At 43.6% G+C, this 17,977-nt stretch overlaps 2 protein-coding genes across 4 annotated transcripts in view; one reads left to right on the forward strand and one right to left on the reverse strand.

The window, feature by feature from the left end:
- dlgap1b (discs, large (Drosophila) homolog-associated protein 1b) overlaps nucleotides 1–11,580 on the forward strand; it is a 95,499-nt gene extending 83,919 nt beyond the window's left edge. For 2 of the 3 annotated variants that reach the window (XM_085287013.1, XM_085287014.1), the window contains 6 exons: nucleotides 1,084–1,469; nucleotides 1,558–1,637; nucleotides 5,681–6,096; nucleotides 7,227–7,318; nucleotides 8,065–8,217; nucleotides 8,771–11,580. In XM_085287013.1, coding sequence (XP_085143139.1) covers nucleotides 1,084–1,469; nucleotides 1,558–1,637; nucleotides 5,681–6,096; nucleotides 7,227–7,318; nucleotides 8,065–8,217; nucleotides 8,771–8,986 — 1,343 coding nt within the window. In that variant the 3' untranslated portion in view covers nucleotides 8,987–11,580. Of the gene's footprint in view, nucleotides 1–1,083; nucleotides 1,470–1,557; nucleotides 1,638–5,680; nucleotides 6,097–7,226; nucleotides 7,319–8,064; nucleotides 8,218–8,473 lie in introns of all 3 variants that reach the window. The other variant, XM_085287015.1, reaches the window with a different exon arrangement.
- Nucleotides 11,581–12,729: 1,149 nt separating this feature from the next.
- tgif1 (TGFB-induced factor homeobox 1) lies at nucleotides 12,730–17,624 on the reverse strand. The gene is made up of 3 exons (XM_085287016.1): nucleotides 17,283–17,624; nucleotides 15,228–15,457; nucleotides 12,730–14,447 (listed from the first exon to the last, which is right to left on the reverse strand). The coding sequence occupies exons 1-3, from the start codon at nucleotides 17,296–17,298 to the stop codon at nucleotides 13,770–13,772; spliced, it is 924 nt and encodes a 307-aa protein (XP_085143142.1). The 5' UTR covers nucleotides 17,299–17,624; the 3' UTR covers nucleotides 12,730–13,769.
- Nucleotides 17,625–17,977: the final 353 nt, after the last annotated feature.

Consider the following 17,977-nt stretch of genomic DNA (forward strand, 5'->3'; position numbering starts at 1 on the left):
CGAATGACTCTGACAAACCAAAAGGATGAAGTCAGCCCCACTGCTCACCTCCAGTATGTTAAGGCCTCTCTGTAGCTGTCAGCGAGATGGCAAGACACAAAGCAAACAAGAGCTCTCCCTGTAATAGTTATATACAGTGCCGCGTGTGCTGGGTGTGGTTGGTAACAGTTGTGTGCCGCGCACAGACTCCCGATCTCACCATGGTAGGATGTTTGTCTTTTGTAGGGATTAAAAAGGGATCCAGGAAACCTGCCGTCCTAGTTTTGCCACAGAACGCAGAAAGGGCGACCTACTTTTGATGGTAGCACTAAGCCAGGAAGGAGACTCCAAATCATAATATAGTTAGGAGGTGGCTGTTTTTGTCTTTCCTCACACAGGCTATGCTTCTTGTCTTTTGGCATGTTTCTAAGGCTTCTGACTCAGTGTGTGTGTGTCAGAGAGGCTCCATTGTCTGCACACAACCTGTAGCTGTAACATGAGAGGGTGAGAATGCAAGAGGAAGACAGTTACTGGGAAAAGCAATGATGATTTTTTTTCCCATACATACTTGCATTTAACACAAAGCCTCGGGGGTGCATGCAGCTCTGTAGCTGGCTTCAGCAGTGTCATTTACCTTCTGTCACATAAGGACGCATAAGCAGGGAGAGCTATATTTGGCACAATCACATTGCTCTGGATGTGTACAGTCAGTGCGTATAGAGCTTAACCATCTAGATCAGTGGGTCAAGTGGCTGACATACTAATCCTAACACCTAGATGCAGCTCTGATTTGTCAAAGTTGGCTCTAATCTACTGCACATTTTGACTGCAGCACAGACATCTAAGACCTCTGGGTGAACTGCCATCTATCTACATATATGTAAAAAATTAATTTCAATGGTGGTTACTGTATGTTTGATGTCCTTCATCTACTTTACGTTTACTTCTTTAAATGTCTATTAAATTATTATTGTACTTGCATTTAAGTGGACCCTGCTTCACAAATATCCACTTCTCTCAAACCTCGCACCTCTAGGTTCTAACACAGACTCAAGCACCAAGATATTTCTGACATCTGTCTTTTTGTGTGTGTCTTCTTTGCAGTGTCATCATGCATCACCACCTACAAAAAGACCCCTCCTCCGGTCCCACCACGAACTACCCCATCCAAACCTTTTATATCGATCACAGCCCAAAGCAGCACCGAGTCCGCCCAGGATGCGTACATGGACGGGGGTCCCGGCACACGAACGGGTATCAGTTCCCAGCCGGGCCTGTCCAACTCTACAGAGAGCATCGATAGCATGAAGGCCCTGACGGCAGCCATAGAGGCAGCTAACGCTCAGGTGCACGGCCCTGCGAGCCAGCACGTCACCAACAGCACCATCACCATCACTGCCACCGCCACCACTTCCGCAGTTGCACACGTCTCCGCGGACACCAAGGCGCAGAGAGAAGCTCTCCGCAAGTGCCTGTCCATAGGGATCCAGGTTTGCAATGAGACTGGGGTTCAGTCAGAGTTCTAATCCAGTTTTTCTGCCATGCAGACAATTTGAGAATTTCTCCCCCTTCTCTTAGGTGGACCCAGAAGAAGGAGGGCCCACAGAGGAGCAGTCTAAATTCCAGTCGATAGGAATTCAGGTGGAGGACGAGCGATGGTGAGTAGAAACAAAAAAGGGAGTAGATGTTCTTAAAGGGAAACTGGATAAGTAAGAAGAGAGATGAAACAGGGATATCAGAAAGAGGGCTTTTTGAAACCAGGGTAGGTTGATAATGTGCGTTACAAGCTTTTGCCCCCCCCCCTCCGCACTGGCTTCCCTACAGCAGCTGTCCACAGTTGAGGGGTGGCTGGCGTCAGAGCCCCCTCAACTAAGGGCCCCAAATGACAGCTGGGCCAGAGGATGTGGTATAGGGAGATTGGAAAGCTGAGGGGGTGAGTTGACAGCCATCTGTTGCTCCAGTCATTGTGATTCAGGCTGTTTGGGGCTGCGTGTTTGTGTATGTGTGGGAGGGAGTGAGGGAGGGAGAAGAGGAGGGAGTTTTATTGAGTTTGTTTAGGTCCGAGAGACCGCTGCGCTGTCAGTTAGCCGTTTATTCTGTTGCATGTTCCCAGTTTGAGGAGAAGAGCCTAGTGTGCTCGCTGTTTCATTAGCTCACACTGCACCACACTCCTTTAAGTTCTCTGGTGGGACACAGCCATTTGTAGCTTATCTGTCTGCTTTCATCCCCCCCCCCCCCCCCCACACACACACACACACACACACACACTTTTATTTTTTTAAGTCACCTTCTGTTTAGTTAGGAAAGCTAGTCAGTTTAGCCAGTTCCTGGTTTTTGCAACTCATTGAAGGGATGCTTCTAAAATTCAAAGCGACATAAGCTTTTATCAAAGGTCACAGAGAGGGCCACGTCCAGCACTTCAAAATGTGCTGGATGTGGAATGTTAGGGGATTTCTGAAAGGAGGAGGTCTCAGCTGATCAACCATGCTCTGAGTTCCTGGATACGCCAAGCCAAATATTAACTCATCCAGATAGGCTGTAGTCTACCTAAGTTTGGACTTGTTGTTATGCTGGACTGCAGCTAATGCATTTTTCTGGTTAATGTTTGGTGTTGGTTGGCATGTATTTTTGTTGATACATGCATGACTGTTTACCTGTTGGCATTCATCTGTAATGGTGTGTGTGTGGGTGTGTATGAGTGCACACCTGGGAGGTCTGGGCATGCTGCCCCCTACATTAGATTCCCAGACAATGAGAGTGCCAGACTCCTACGGCCTTCTTCAGTGTGTCTGTAGGTGTGTGTGTGGGTGTGAGTGTCTGTGTGTTTTTATGCAGCAGTCATAGGTCATAACCTCAGCTTGCTGTTTGAACTAGGATTAACTGACGGGCAGTGGAAAGAGATGTAAAAGTGTTGGAAAGAACAAATAACATGCTTGTCTTTAGACAAACATCTTCCTTCTCTCTTTTACATATTTTTTTTAATATGATAATATTTGTATATGAAGCATTTACTTAAATGCAAACTGAACAGGATGACTTATTTGATGTAGGTTGGTCTTTTACGACCCCACAAATTAAATTTAGGGTATGTTGGACACTGTACAGATTCTTTCCTAATCTCACCATGAAGGCTAGTGCCAGCCCTGATTTTTCCCGTCACTACCTGTCACCAGCAAGAGGAGGAATTAACACTGCTATGGTTTTATGAAGGACTCTCTCTGTATTTGTGTGCTTGTGTGCATTCTTCGCTTTCTTCACCAAACATTCATCTGATGTACTTCCTACTCGGCAGATGTTTTGCTCTGAACCTCGTGTTCCAGAAGTCCAGCGTCTAATATGAAGTTGTTTAGACAAGTGTTCCTCATGTTTTGGCTAAAAATTCTTTCTGACACACTTTCACCATGGTATGTTTTCAGCAGCTTCCTGCCTTTGTCATCAGAGGCTTTAACAGTGTAAAGATGTAACCACGGTGATGTCACTTACTGGGTTGTGGACCGCATTTTAAAGCCCCAAAGTTGACGTTTTAGCAGCCACCGTGTTTTTTATGGCCAGAAGTGACCATATTTGGATGAGGGGGTGGAGCAGTAAGTTATCAGCCAGGGGTAGCAAGGGAAGTTAGCAAGCTGTAAATCACATCAAACCAAACTATTTCTCAGATGATTACATTTTAAAAGTCTCCAAATGGCAAAAGTACTGCAAACAATGTACAGAGGTTCAGTTCAGTGACTCAGGTAAGCTGAGGTGAGGCCTAGCAGACACCTCATGTTATGTTAGTATGAAGAAGAAAATTAGCCACAGAGACAAAACTATTTTCAATGTTTATTAATTAAAAACTGCCATTTTTGATACTTTCTGACACACTTCATTTCTCAGCCATGGGATTTACCATTTGGCTGATAGCCCATCAAACTGCAATGCCTTTGTTACACACAGGCACTGCACTAGTCCTGAAAACTTAATATAAGGGATAATTAGCAATGTTAGCCTTTTTGTTTTTGCCCTAGCTGACTGAAGGCTTTCGTTAGACATTAAATCCAAATAAGGCATGTTTCTTTTTTTAGGGCCATTTCCTCTTGCTTTTAAGTGTAAACCAAGTATCTGCAGATGACAGGAAAATGAAGAAAACGTAGGACCTTCTGGTTCAGAGCAGCAGCAACATATGGAATGCAAAACTCAACCTCTGTGGTGATTTATCACTTTCTATTACTTGAATGTAGGAAGAGGAAAGATTTCCTGTGATTTTTATTAGCTCTTGCATACCTTACTTGTGTTTTATAGCTTTTTTCCTCTTTCACATTAACTTTTATCCTTTAAAACGCCCTAGTTCTTTTTGTTCTTCTGCCTCTTGTCTGTTGATCTAACCGTCTGTCTGTCTGGGCAGTGTTTGGCTTTGCCTGTTTCTGCCCCTGCAGGAAGTTGTTAGCAGCCTGATAGAAAGCAGGCTGTGGTCATTAGCTCTGAACACCTGCTTGGAGGAGTTATTCTTTAACTGCTCTTCACACTCACACAAACATACTCACACAAACATACACGCACACGAAGGGCTGCTGGCATGTACACGTAAAGCGCATACACGCTGTTTGATCTACCCGACGCCACTCCCATCTTGCTTTCTTTTTTTTTGTGTTCACAGAAGAGGGGAGATGAATGAGAAAAAGGGGGAAGTAAAGATGAATGGGTAGAGTTCAGGAGGAGTGTGTGTCCGGAGATGGGCTGAGCGAGAGGTGATCATTTGTGTGTGTCATGCTGCAGGCAGGTCAGGTTGAGGTTTCATGTGTGAGAGGACTGTGGGCAGTTTTTGGTTTAGAGTAAAGCTAACAGGCCTGGTGGAGAGGGTCTATTGACAGGACAATTGTAATCCCATATATGTCTCACAGTAGTATAATGGATTTTTGAATGGGGGCATTTGTGTTAAACTGAAATGAGCACTAATACCCAGTTATTTTCTTTAATCCTTAGAGCCCATGTCCATGAGGGCTTTTATGCCTTTTCATCAAAGTGTATCACTTATTTTTAAAGTGTCTCAATGACCACCACTCTGCTACATTTTTGTATATGTTATTAAATTATGTGCTTTAAGTCGTGAGCTGTAATCAATTATTAGACTAATGGCTTGTCCAATCACTGTGAAGTTAGCATGCCAGTTCCCTCCCCCTCCTCTCCTCTCCCAGCACCCGCATCCCTCTAACATCCCATTTATCTCTTGGGTGGTGAGCTGCTCTATAGAACATCGCCAGCTCTGTGTGTGTGTGTATGTGTGTGCATGTCTCTGCTGTTGCACATAGTGTGGAGAGACTTGGCAGAGGCTGCCCGACAGCGGCACAAAGCCTCTGAGTCAAATGCGACATGGCACGCCCAGCTGTAGAGAAGGGTTCCAGGTGTGAGTGTGTGTACATGTGTGTTTTTGTGCTACCACTATTTGTGTATGCGCAGCGGTCCCACAGCAGGGCTTGCGGTGTGACAGAGGCCTGTACACACTGTTGCTATTCAATGAGCCAGGTGACAAAACATACACGCACACGCACACTCACACACAAAAGATGTTCCACAATACAAAAGCTATTCATCGCTGAGATCATTGTGATGATAATTGCTGCTAAAAGGAAGGCTATAAAAATAAACTAATCAGATGTTTAACAGGTGAAGAATCAATAATACCTTTGTGCGTCCCACGTAAACTTATTCTTACATCTTCTCCTAGTCACCGCAGAATGACCCGCTCCAACAGTGTAACCACAGCTGTGCAGGCTGACCTCGACGACCCATCAGACGCTCCGGACCTGCCGCCGCGTCTCTGCGCCACCATGCCGCGCCAGCACTCACGTGATGCTGCCACTTCCACCGTCAGCATCCAGGGCTCTGGGAACCACTACCACGCTTGTGCCGGAGATGACTACGGGGAGGTGGGCTTTGACCCATCCATCCTGCCTCCTCCTGACCCCTGGATGGACAACGTACCTGAACCAGAGGGTGAGGCTCTGGAGGCGGTTGGGCGATCGGTGTGCCCGCGTGACGGCCGCTGGTTCCTCAAGTTACTGCAGGCTGAGACAGAGCGTATGGAGGGCTGGTGTAAACAGATGGAGCAGGACGAGATGGAGAATGAGCTGCCTGAAGAGAGTGAGTTGATTCATTATGTTTAGATGTCATGATAAATTTTACTCTGTTATGCAGTGATATTAGGTCTATTTTTCCTCCTTTCCTCCTCTCCTCTTTTGATTTGGAGGGTGCTGGTATTCGTGGTACTGGACCACAATAGCTGCTTGTTCCTGTCTCAGGCCCTCTGGCCTCCACAGACATACCGTGCATACTTATCAATAGGCCACTGCTGGGCCCAGCCACGCTTGTGTCCTCTGGATACACTGCATAACGATCTCTCACACAGGGTTTGCCGAGTGCCCCTTCAAGGCAACTATTTCATCTTGATGTAACACACAGAACAGCACTCGCCTGTATGCACACATCGAAATATGTTTTACACACGTACACTCAAACAGACATACCAGACTGAGTAAACAAGCCACAGACTGTAAGCACTGTATTCGTACCTGCGCAGCTGATTTCATGTTTTACTGAAAATGCCATTGCGTTTGCAGCTAGTGTTTTGGTTCCAGGCAAGAGATTTTCTCACAGAACATGGATAACAGGGAGGCTGTCTCAAGGTCATATTTTCCCTGATCCCAGACTACAATGCACACGTGCACACACAGACACACTCGCACGCATCCTGAAGGGGTTGAAGTCTTTGTCTGCAGCACAGGTTCATTACTCACCCTCTCAGTTTCTAATAGCACTAGCCTTATGTACTAGCAGTTGCCTAGCAGTTGAGTCCATATCACTGATCAGTGACATTTAAATTAGTTGTGTAGCCTTTTTTATCTTATGCATGAGGCTGCTGGAAAGTGATTGTAAGAAAAATAAAAGGTTGCTGTTGAGACCAGGTGCTTGATTTGACCATGCTTAAAACATGCAGTGTTTTGCATTGTGTGTTTAATGATTTTGTATTTTTGGAAAAAGAATTGTGAAATATAAATGGATTTCTGTCATTCTCATCTGATGTTCACAGATGTTTTGTATTTTGAAATGCTCGTACGAAGCAGGTTTCTAATCCATCCTTTTTTGTTGCATTACTAATGCAGCCCCTCTGTTAGTGGTGCAACATGCCTGCAGTATGCAGTCCTGTGAGTAATTGCATTGTGTGGGTGTGTGGGTGTGTGTGTGCATGCATGTGCGTCTGTGTCTTTCTGCAGTCCTGGGTAAGATCCGCAGTGCAGTGGGGAGTGCCCAGCTGCTGATGTCCCAGAAGTTCCAGCAGTTCCGGGAGCTGTGTGAGGAGAATCTGGTATGTGTCACCTCATCCTCTGCATGCTCCCCTCAGCCCTCCCCCACACTGACATCATCCTGCACAAATCACTCTGACAGGCCAGGCCAGAACTCATTTACTATGCATCTACTATAGACATCACATCTTTGCAGTCACTCGCAGATGAAAGGAAAGCGCATGGCTGCGTGGATATCTGAATGCTGATCCCAGGATTTACATATCTTCATTAAAACCCAGAGATTTATGTTTTTTATGCCTTTTGTTAAAAATGTAAAATTCTATGTTGCATTATTTATAGATTATTTAACAAACGTTTAAGCTATTTAAAAACAGCAAGATTTATTTAACTAAAAAAATCATTTTTGTCTTTTACTAACTGAGAAAAAAATCCAAAAATATACAACTGGAATACTGCTGTGTTTGTGTTTATGTAGCAATGGATTGCTTAACCTTCTTAAGTGAAGGATGACAAGACAGATTAAGAAACTGTTTTTTAATCACAGCAGGTCTATGATTCAGACCAACTCCAGTACTCCCACTTATCACAATATGATGCAACTGTCTCACCTGATTTATAGAAAATCTGTTCCACTGCAGTTCTAAAAAATGTTTGGCTAAACAGTTAAAGCCAATTTTGTGATTCCTCTAACTCCTATTAAATATTATAGAGCAATAGTATTTTTTCGAAAAAGTGTGTGATAATCTTATAAACCGTATTAATTTTTTTATGTGTGGTTTCCATGCATGTGATGTTTGTGTATCAGAATCCAAATGCGCACCCGCGGCCCGTCTCTCAGGACTTGGCTGGATTCTGGGACATGCTCCAGCTGTCCATTGAGAACATTAGCCTGAAGTTTGATGAACTCCACCAGCTGAAAGCCAACAACTGGAAACCTCTGACTCCTCCAGAAATTCAGGTGCTGACACATACGGCAAATACGAACTTCAGCCAACTCCATTTTAAATAATCAAATGACCTAACTGCAGTGTTGTTTTGGAATGCTCCACTAACCCGCATGCTATCTTCTGTCATTACTGTATACTTTGAATTGTAAGTCCTAATGATTTACAGTTAAGCTTTGTTGTAGCATGCTTACATGTGTTGCTTACTGTCATGTCGGCTGCCTGACGCCATCACTTGTATTTGTGTGTTTTGTTCTGTCTTGTCGACAGTGAGCTGCTTTTGAGAAGCCACTCTACCTGCCATGCACCGTTGGGGCCTGCCCATCTCCAATGGTCTTTTACCTCACGCAATGGCCACCATCGTGCTGTCTTTCCCCACACAAATGGCTGCCACTGTGAACCATAACCTCATTAAAAATTGCATGCTTATGCCGGCAACAGCCACACCGCTCTTGCTAACCCTCATGCAAACCGGCTGCAGTCGTGTCGCTCGTCCATGTGTTTACCTGCAGCTTGCCATAAGGACTCTCTGGTCTGTCTTTAAGACTATTTGTCATTCCTGTCCAGGAGAGAAGGATGCCTCCTCCTGTGCCAAAGAAGCCCCAGAAGGGCCACCCTCCCCTGGCTAGGGACCGCTCCCTGGAGAGCTCTGAGCGCCAGCGTCTGGAGGCTCGCAAACGCCTGCTAGCTGCCAAACGCGCCGCGTCAGTTCGGCAGAGCTCTGCTACCGAGAGCGCAGACAGTATCGAAATCTATATTCCTGAGGCTCAGACCAGACTATGAGACACACAAACTCATATAACAACACACAGGTCCAGTACACTGTCCCATAAACACAATAGCACTGAATGGTAATGCTACGGTGCTAACATACTGTAACATAATCACATTTTTTGCAGACTTCCCAGATCACTGTGAAGTCAGTTGCTATGGAAGCTGGTTGAAGAAGTAATGTACACTTACAGTATTTATTTATTACTTAATTAATTTATCTTTCTGTCTCTTCTTCCCTTCATTTCCTTCTCCCAGCTTTGATGTAGCACTCCCTCTGTTCCTTGTACCTCCACCTGCTCGTTGCTCCCAAAGAATTATCTCACTAATCCCCACGTTTTAAGTGACCTGATATTACAAAGATAAGCCTGGTGTAGCACAGCAGTGTTGCTTCACACGGATATGTTTCAGGAGCCCAGGACGCAATAACATGGTGGAGGGATTCTGCGCGTGTGTAGGTGCTTACGTGCAAACACACAGGCAGTTGTAAGTGATGTATTTAATCTATCAGATCAACTGAAGAGACCAGACCAGAATCATTCTTGATATTTATTATGTTATATTTTCTATTTAAAAAAAATCTAGTTTTTAAAAAGAAATCAATATCTGACTCTAAGAGTACTACAGCCACAAAAGTCTGTGTTTTGTTTATTGAGGTCACATTTTAAAACGTAATATTAAAAAGCCTGCTTATAGAGGCAGCTGGTAACACAGTTCACCTTCTGCCTGAAAGTGGGTCCTTCCAGTTGCGGGAGGAAAGGTCAAGAGGTTAGATTTTGCTCCTTCAGGTTCAGCAAAGTGGCTCCTCAGACAGTAGGAGTTAGGTTTTCGGCCTCTGCAAAGAGTGCAGTACCCTGAAAGGTTCCCAGAAAATGCCACAAACCGAATATGTGTTGTATGTGTGACAGGATGAGCGTGTGCGTGTTTTGGTTAACTTGTTTGTTTCAAAAGTGCTTCCTATTTTTCTAGGTCTAAAGGGTCCTAGCTGTAATCGAAGATTAAGGTAGCAGCATCAGCAGACTGTAAAACAAATCACCCGTCTTGTCTGAATTGAGACGGAGCAGAACAAGTTTGTATAAAGGATATATAATGACATGAAGTGCATGCTTACACAAGGTAACTGATATTTTTGTCTTTTTTAACAGATTTATTCCTTACTCACACCACGTTTAAACTCTTCAGTGTAACAGACTAAGCTAAAGGACTCATATGTGGTACAATACTGGTAGTTGTACGATATTTTATTATGTCATTTTTAGACAAGAAGAGTTTATGGACAGTATTGAGACTACGGGACTGAGAAAGGACTATTTCTCCTCACTGTGTGTGCACTCCCTCTGCCTCTAAATGAAGCAATTATTTGAAGGTCATAAAGAAAAAAATAATCCAGTTTCTAATATTTTGTATTAGTGTTTAATTTATTGATTAGGAGAACAATGACTGTTTATTGCCATTGTTATTATATTATTATTATTATGCACTGAAAACAAGGCCCTTATACTGTGTTTGTGTTTTATTTATGTTCTCCAGCATGACAGGCGCCTTTTTTGTCTTTTCCGTTTCAGTGATCAGCCTTAATTTCTATCGCGCTAGTCGAGCACAACTGCAGTCTCAGGGGAAGATGTGTGTGTGTGTGTGTGTGTGTGTGTGTGTGTGTGTGTGTGTGTGTGTGTGTGTGTGTGTGTGTTTGCGTGTTGGCAAGGTTCAGAGAGAGAGTGTGACTGACTTCATCTGACTGTATATGAGCCATATTGTTGTCTCTTGTTGTACATAATTCCTGCCAGCAGGATAGGCCATGATCTTAATAAAGCAACCAGTGTCCATACCATATTCTCAATTATGTTTCTACTGAGCGTCTCAACCCGGCTTACTGCAGTAAAACAAGGTACTTCTGTCAGCTGCTTGAATGTGGAGACAATCCCGAGTCAGTTTATGGTCACTTAATTCTTCACGGACTAGCAGAACTTTGGTGTGTAGTCCAATTTTCTGTATTGATCTGATAAAGTTGTGTGCCATTGGATAACTATAGGAAACACGGTATATTCCTTTTATTTGTCCTACAATGTTGAACTACTACCTGAGCTTTTCATCGAGAGATGTGCGAAGATGATGTAACCATACAGTATGATTTGTAACTCCTTTAGTTGGTCAATAAATATTTTTAGAGAGGGTGCTTATAAGTATAGTTCAAACTTCATGCCATATAGACAAAGCTCATTTTAGTACTTTTTCTTTGGAACTTGTTTTAAGTCAAACTGTCTGTCGAATAAACAATTCATTTAATTATGTTTATTATATTAACATATCAATATAACCCTCCTGGTATAGCAGGGAGTTAGAAACCAGAATGTTGGATTGTGCTTTAATTGCTAAACTCACTCCAGCAGTCCTGGAAAATCTGAAACTTGTGATGTAGTTATATTAAGAGAAAAACCTTCAAATAAACATTTGTACATACATGAATGTTTCCCTATGTAAATGTAAACTAAAAGAACAAAACAACATATTACAAGCAGATATACATTTTGTAATTAATGTTATTACACTCTTGATGTTATGGCACGTGTATGAGCTCTTATCAGCATTAAAAAACCTCATTGCCATAATTTTGTGGTGTTCATTTCTTTCCTGTCACATGTGTTCTCAATTAGAATATAATTAAACCGATTACAAGGCCAGCGTGGTGTGTTTTTAGGGCATTTCCCATCCGCAGGGGCGGATCCCCATAATTAGACGCCGCTTTTGGCCTCGGCTTAGCCTTGACGTTTCTGTACGTGCAGCTTCTGGTGATTTGTCATTCACACATCAGTCATGCTGAGGCGAGGTGTGCTGGCTTCGGTGGCTAGAGTTAGGGTAAAGGGTTGTGGGGGTGTTGTCTCTGTGTATGGCCTGCCCTGGGTCAATCTACCCATCATATGGTCCTCTATGGTGGGCTGCATCTGCCTACTTGTGTGCCTGGAGGTCTGTTTAAACCCTTAGTGATTACATCATTTAGATCAGACCCAACCTCTGTCACCTCTGACAGGAACCGACAAAAGGTTCAAAGGAATCCTGCCTGTTCCACCTATTATGCTATTAAATGAGTTAATGTTTCATCAGTTGATCAAAAGTTAGCCTATCAAATATGATAATGCAGCATGTATAAATGCTGAATTTGTCAGTGCTACATGGTATTAACTGCAGTTCAATTGCATTCAACCCCTGATCTTGAGTGGTTACATATCATAGCCTGCTAGTTAGTGAACAGGTAACGTTGCGGATTATCATTTTAATGAAGATGTTTAAAAAAAGATCCCCTTAAAATCCTAAAAGTAAACTGCTGTTCAGCTTAAAAGACGGGTATAATAACAAAAACAGTAAGGTGTACCTGCCTGACCTAATACAGAGAACAACAGAGAAGCATTGCCAGATGGGAACAGCTGTACTCATATGTAAGCTTCCTTACACTGACTTTATTGGCACGTAAACCCTGTCAGCGAGAAAGTGTTGACGTCTGCTGTTTACCTGTGTTAATTTATACAGGATTATGCTAATGCATGGGAGCTGTTTTAAAGCATTCGCACACACAGGACTGCATCCTGTAGAAAGACAGGAATGCTACACTATTGTTTTCTCATATTCCCTTCTTTTATATACACTGAACAATTAAACTAAACACACTACTCCCAACATTAAGGGATAAATGTGTGCAGTAGAGTTAAGTGATCTGAATGATCCAAAGCAGGGCAAAATACTTGAATAAAAATGATCAACTCTGAGATGTAGAAAAAACAAAACTTTATTTGAATCCCATGTGACCCCTAGTTGCCACAAACATTGCACAGTATGAAAAGAAATCACATCATTGGGCATCATGTCACATTAACTATACACATGGTCCTATTATACAAGGAAATGTTTTTTGGTGATTTTTTTTTTTTTTTTTTAAAAAGGGCTGTTTTTTTGTCAGGTTGTAAAACAGCAAATGCAGAAAAACATATGTAGTGTTTAATTTTTCCAGTCCACTGGCCGTCATTTTTCGCTGAGTGATGGGATAAAGGCTCATGCTAAGAACCTGCTACATTGGTCTTATGAAACACCCCTCAGTGACAAAAAGAAAAGTTAAAAAAAAAGAAGCATAAAGGGTTTTTTCCTTTTAAAAATAGCTAAAAGTAAATAACAAAAATTAAAAACTATACTTATGAAAACAAACATTTACTACAGTAGTGAATAAGTTTGTCATAGATGCCAAGAGCAAAGTATTTTTAAGACACTGAGATGACCTTCCTCTGCCTTTAGTGTGCAAACAAACAAGGCAGACCAATCATGAACTGATCTCTGAAATGTTGAACAATAATAATAATAATTAAAGAAAAAAAAATATTAAAACGTGTGGGTGCGACCAATCCACCTGACCGATCTGTGAAGGAGGACTGATTCTTGCTCTTGCTCCGTTTACTACAATACAGTATAATGGAAAGACATAAAGACAGGCAGCATTGTTCTGATAACATTTTTGGTCCCTGTGTGCAAATAAAATACACATGTAGATACATAAAGATACATGTATATGAAATGTATAAACAACTTACAGCCAAGGCACCTCGATACGGTTTTTCTTTTCTTTTTTTTGTTCAATAAGAAAGAAAGAAAAGCATCCATGTCAATTTGATTGGTATACCAAAAATAGAAATGGTCAGGCTTTCGTGTGGATTTTGTTCTTTGTTACGTGCAGACGAGTCACTGAAACGAAGAGTTCCACAGCTGAGATGCAAAGTCAGTCTCTAGTTCCTCCACTTCTGTCAACTTTCCTCCTTTAAGCGACCAGCTGTTTGGCCTGCAGCTCCATCTCTGCAGCCCGTTTGAGGGCCACATCCACCAGGAGCTGGAAACCGCTGAAGTCTTGTGTGAGGTCTGGAGGGGTGGGGGGAGGGGTGTTGAACAGCCCACTGCGGGGGCTCAGGTTGCCTTCTATGCTGGTGCTGCTGAGGATGGTGGTAGTGGGGGTGGCGTTGGGTAGTGGCTGACTGCCTGGCCCTTCTTCCCGGCACCTAAGCAGCGCTTGAGCCTGCACGGCATGCAACAACTCAGCTGCCCTGTCACAGTTCATGCCGGGCGCGCTGGGGTGGGAAGCTGTCGGGCTGGTTTGCATTGCTGTGGTGACAGTAGTGTGACAGATGACAGAAGGCCGGGTGGGCACGAGCCCAGGAGACGGGGACGCGGAGGTCGGAGAGGGCACGGTGGGGGACACCGCTTTTCTCAGGACGCTGGGCACGGCGGGGTCGAAGCTAGACGGGTGCAGCACCCGTTTGTCGTAGCTCTCTTCTGTGGCTGCCGCGGGGCTGCTGTGTTTCGGGGACTGGGAGCTGTCAGAGAAGCTGTCACCAGCTTTGCTACCTTTCCTGGATATGGTGAACTGGTTGGGATCTTTGCCATCTTTCCTCAGCATCTCCGGGAGAAGTCTCCGGCGTGCGTTAATGAACCAGTTGCACACCTGCAGAAGACGATAACAACAACAACCCACACAGTCAGAAAAGGCGCGTCACATGGCTCGCTTCCATTCTGCCTTGCGCTTTGAAAGAAAATCTGCTGGTACATTTATCCCCAGGTGCAGTCTGCACATGTCAGCAGAGAAATCGAGTGAAAGGTAAACCCTACCTATCACATGCTGACATTTCACACACCGCAACCATTTCCTGTTTTAATCATTTCACCACTGCAGAAATGACAAAAGACACCTCTGATTATAAGCTAACCCCTTTTTTAATAAAGGTCAGTTTAGATTTAGAAATCTTGTCTTGAAAATAGTTTTGAATAAAAAAATAAATCTCTTTTGTAATAGCAGCATTCACAGTTCACTCCACTCTTTTTCTCAGTCCTCCAGGCTAGTCGTAACTGGCTTAAGGAGCCTTTCAGCTCTAACTATGTAAATGACTCCGCATTGTTCCCAGACAGCTGGGATAGAAAAGGGGCTAGAGGGAGGGAAATTCCTGTCCAAGTGCCTCGGCCAAGCCCACAGCACACAGGGAGTAAGTTTACTCACTTTGTCTCAGACTTTTATGTTGCAACATCAAGCTGATCTAGATGACCTTCAATTCACAGTGTGTATGTGTCACAATTTGTTTGTGATCCAGACAGGAAATGATTCAGTCAAGCTGACACTTGTTTCCTCTTGACTTTTACAGTGGTCTATTTACTCTCTCTGGGCTTAATGGCAGAAAAAAAACAGCTTCAGGCGGTACTATCTTTTTTCCGTCAGAATCTGTGCCCGTACCTGCAGTGTAGAGAGCTGGGTCTGCTTGGACAAAAGGGCTTTCTCCTGTTCAGAGGGGTAGGCGTTGTAACGGTGCTCATACAACCAGTCCCTGAGGATCTGAACGGACTCCTTGGGCAGATTTCCCCGCCGTTTTCTCTTCCCACTGCTCCCCGCGCTGGACGACAGATCCAGAGGGGCGTCCACGCTGTCCTCATCGTCAGTCTCGCTGCCCGACAGCATCATCAAACCTAAAAAAAATCACGAGCGAGTGCAAGAGAAGGACAAAAAAAAAAAAAAAAGAGCGTGTGAGGCCAGGACAAAGAAGAATTTATATCCTCTAATGTCAAGCCACCCCGTTGTCAGAGCGGCTCTGCCACAGCCGCTCAAGTTGTCTGGGAGGCAGCTGATGTGTCAGAAGCAAGCTGTCAAGTTCAGCCATGTGATTCATATAAGGAGCCAGGGAGGGTGTGAGGAGGAGGAAGAAGGGGAGGGTGGATGTAGAAAGGGGGGGACGTCACAAAGGCTAGCCTGATGCTGTGTCAGTTATAAAACCTGCCTCAACAAATACAAGCCAGGTCTATTCTAGACAGGCTGATAGCTGGCACAGCAACAATCTCTGTGTAAAAGGGGAGAGTTTGTTTTGAAGAACAGGAGCGCTGAATCTGAAAGATTACAGAGTCTGTATTTTTTGTTTTTTTAAATGGGAGGCTTAGGATCTAATCGAAGTCAATCATGATCAAAGGAAGTGCTCTGAATTGCTTTGAATGTCAAGAGTACAGCCCAGGCAAACTGATGTGCTTTTGAACTGCTTTTAAATTTGTCCCATTTTCCATCTGGCATATTATATATTAAACATTTTCAGTCCCATTTAGTAACTAACCAATACAAAACCTTAATATGCGTCCCTCCTCTTTATGATAAAGACACACTGAGGTTTATTAAAGACTGGCTCCTGTGATTTTAGGTCAATATTTACACCTGGACACCAGCACCTAGGCTACTGTACGGGAAGCCAAGGGGTCATAGCGAATAAAACAGGCCAGGATATTTATTGTACAGCCGTGAGCTCCCGGGCAAACTAGTGGGAAAGAAGTAAGAAAGTTCCCAAGTCAAGAGTGGCCAACAGGATGAGGTAATTACGTAGGTTGGAGAGGCGAAGGGGGAGGGGAGACCTGTTGCAAATAAGCGTCTCCAGACTAAACAAAAGAATCCAGGGCTGCCTGCTCCTTTGTACGCGTTTCAAAAGTTTCTACTCGCAAACAGCGACTTTGGCGCAAACTTTCCACCAGCCGAAATACGTCGCTTCCACTGAAAGGCCAGAAAAAAGACATTTTAACCCGAGAAACACGACAGTTTTTCTAAGTTTGAACAACTTGTAAGAAGGTTCTTTTGTGTGCGTGCGTGCGCGAGCGAGCTGCACCACGAGGTCCATGAATGTAACAAGGCAACAGCAAGTTCCCACAATGAGGTCAGGATGAACATTAGCCTACATTTGGATTTTGGTCATATTTTAAAGGCGCTGGGGGCTGTTTCCGTTCGCTAAAAAAGATACAAAATATCGAGGTTTTTTTTAAGCTTACAGGCTGCCAAAATGTAACAACCCCTGAAGTCACAACAGTCGCACAACTTTTGACTTGTATCGACTATCACCACTTATCAAGAACCGAAAAACTTCTTCACAAATGTAGCTTATATGAGGTTTCCACCGTAACAGAAAAAAGGCGAAAGCGTCTTTTAAATCATTCTGAAAGTTGTCCCAGTTTATACCGCGACTAGGAAAACAACACACGGCGACACAGTCGTGCGTTAGCCTATTGTGTGAAAACTTGAATAAAGCACATTTAGATAACCTAAAACGGTGGCTAAACCTTGCTATTGTCGACTTTTGACATCGCGCCAACACATGGCAGAAAAAGCCCCCCTGTCATGTCTGGAAAGGAAACAATAGACTGCATGGTTTGCATATGAGGGAAACGGTTCTGTTACTCATTCTTTAACGCCGTCTCCGTCTAAAGTCGTTTTTTTCCTCTTCCCTAATACTTTAATGTTATTTCTTTTAGAAATCCCACCTACCCTTTTTGGTCTTCATCTTGAAAAAATGCCCGCTTATTCCTCGGCAAGCGGAGAAGACAAATTCTCTGTCAGAGCTGTGTTTCCCCCCCTAGATATCCCCAGCGTGTATCCGAAATCTCGAAAATCCTTGTTCATTAAAAAATGCTTCTTTTTTCCCGTTTTAGATGTTCTTCTCTCTTCTAGTCGTCCTTCTTTGGAGACTTGAGGTGGCAGGAGAGGGGGGTGGGGGGTTGTGGGTTACCTGAGATCTCTGCGTCCCTTTCTGCTCAAAGCCCCTTTTCTCATTGACTGTGTGTTTGATCCTGAAACTGGGTGACAGCTATCTTTGACAGCTGCGTGACTAAACGCAAAGATCCTCCCACCACCAGTGGAGAACAGGAAAAATCTCTGACATCAGCATGGCTTGTTCCACTGACATGAATACAGTCTTGCTGAGCTTTAACTGCTGCTGACCCTACTAATAAAGTGAATATATATCTATATAGATATATAGATATGTATATCTATATAGATATATAATATGCAGAAAGCGTTGTTTAGGCGGGCAAGCAAAATGACAACAATAGCAGACTGGGGGATAGCACTGCGGACCTCGTGGTAACACCTACAGATTAAAAATAACTAAACTAACCACAGTAATTTAAAACATATATATAGCACATTATTGCTACAGGCTATGCCGCATATTTCCGAAT

This window comes from Mchenga conophoros, linkage group LG9, assembly GCF_057382185.1.
Source record: "Mchenga conophoros isolate Kocher_MC1m ecotype Shallow Benthic linkage group LG9, M_conophoros_male_GT1.1, whole genome shotgun sequence".
Lineage (NCBI taxonomy): Eukaryota > Metazoa > Chordata > Actinopteri > Cichliformes > Cichlidae > Mchenga > Mchenga conophoros.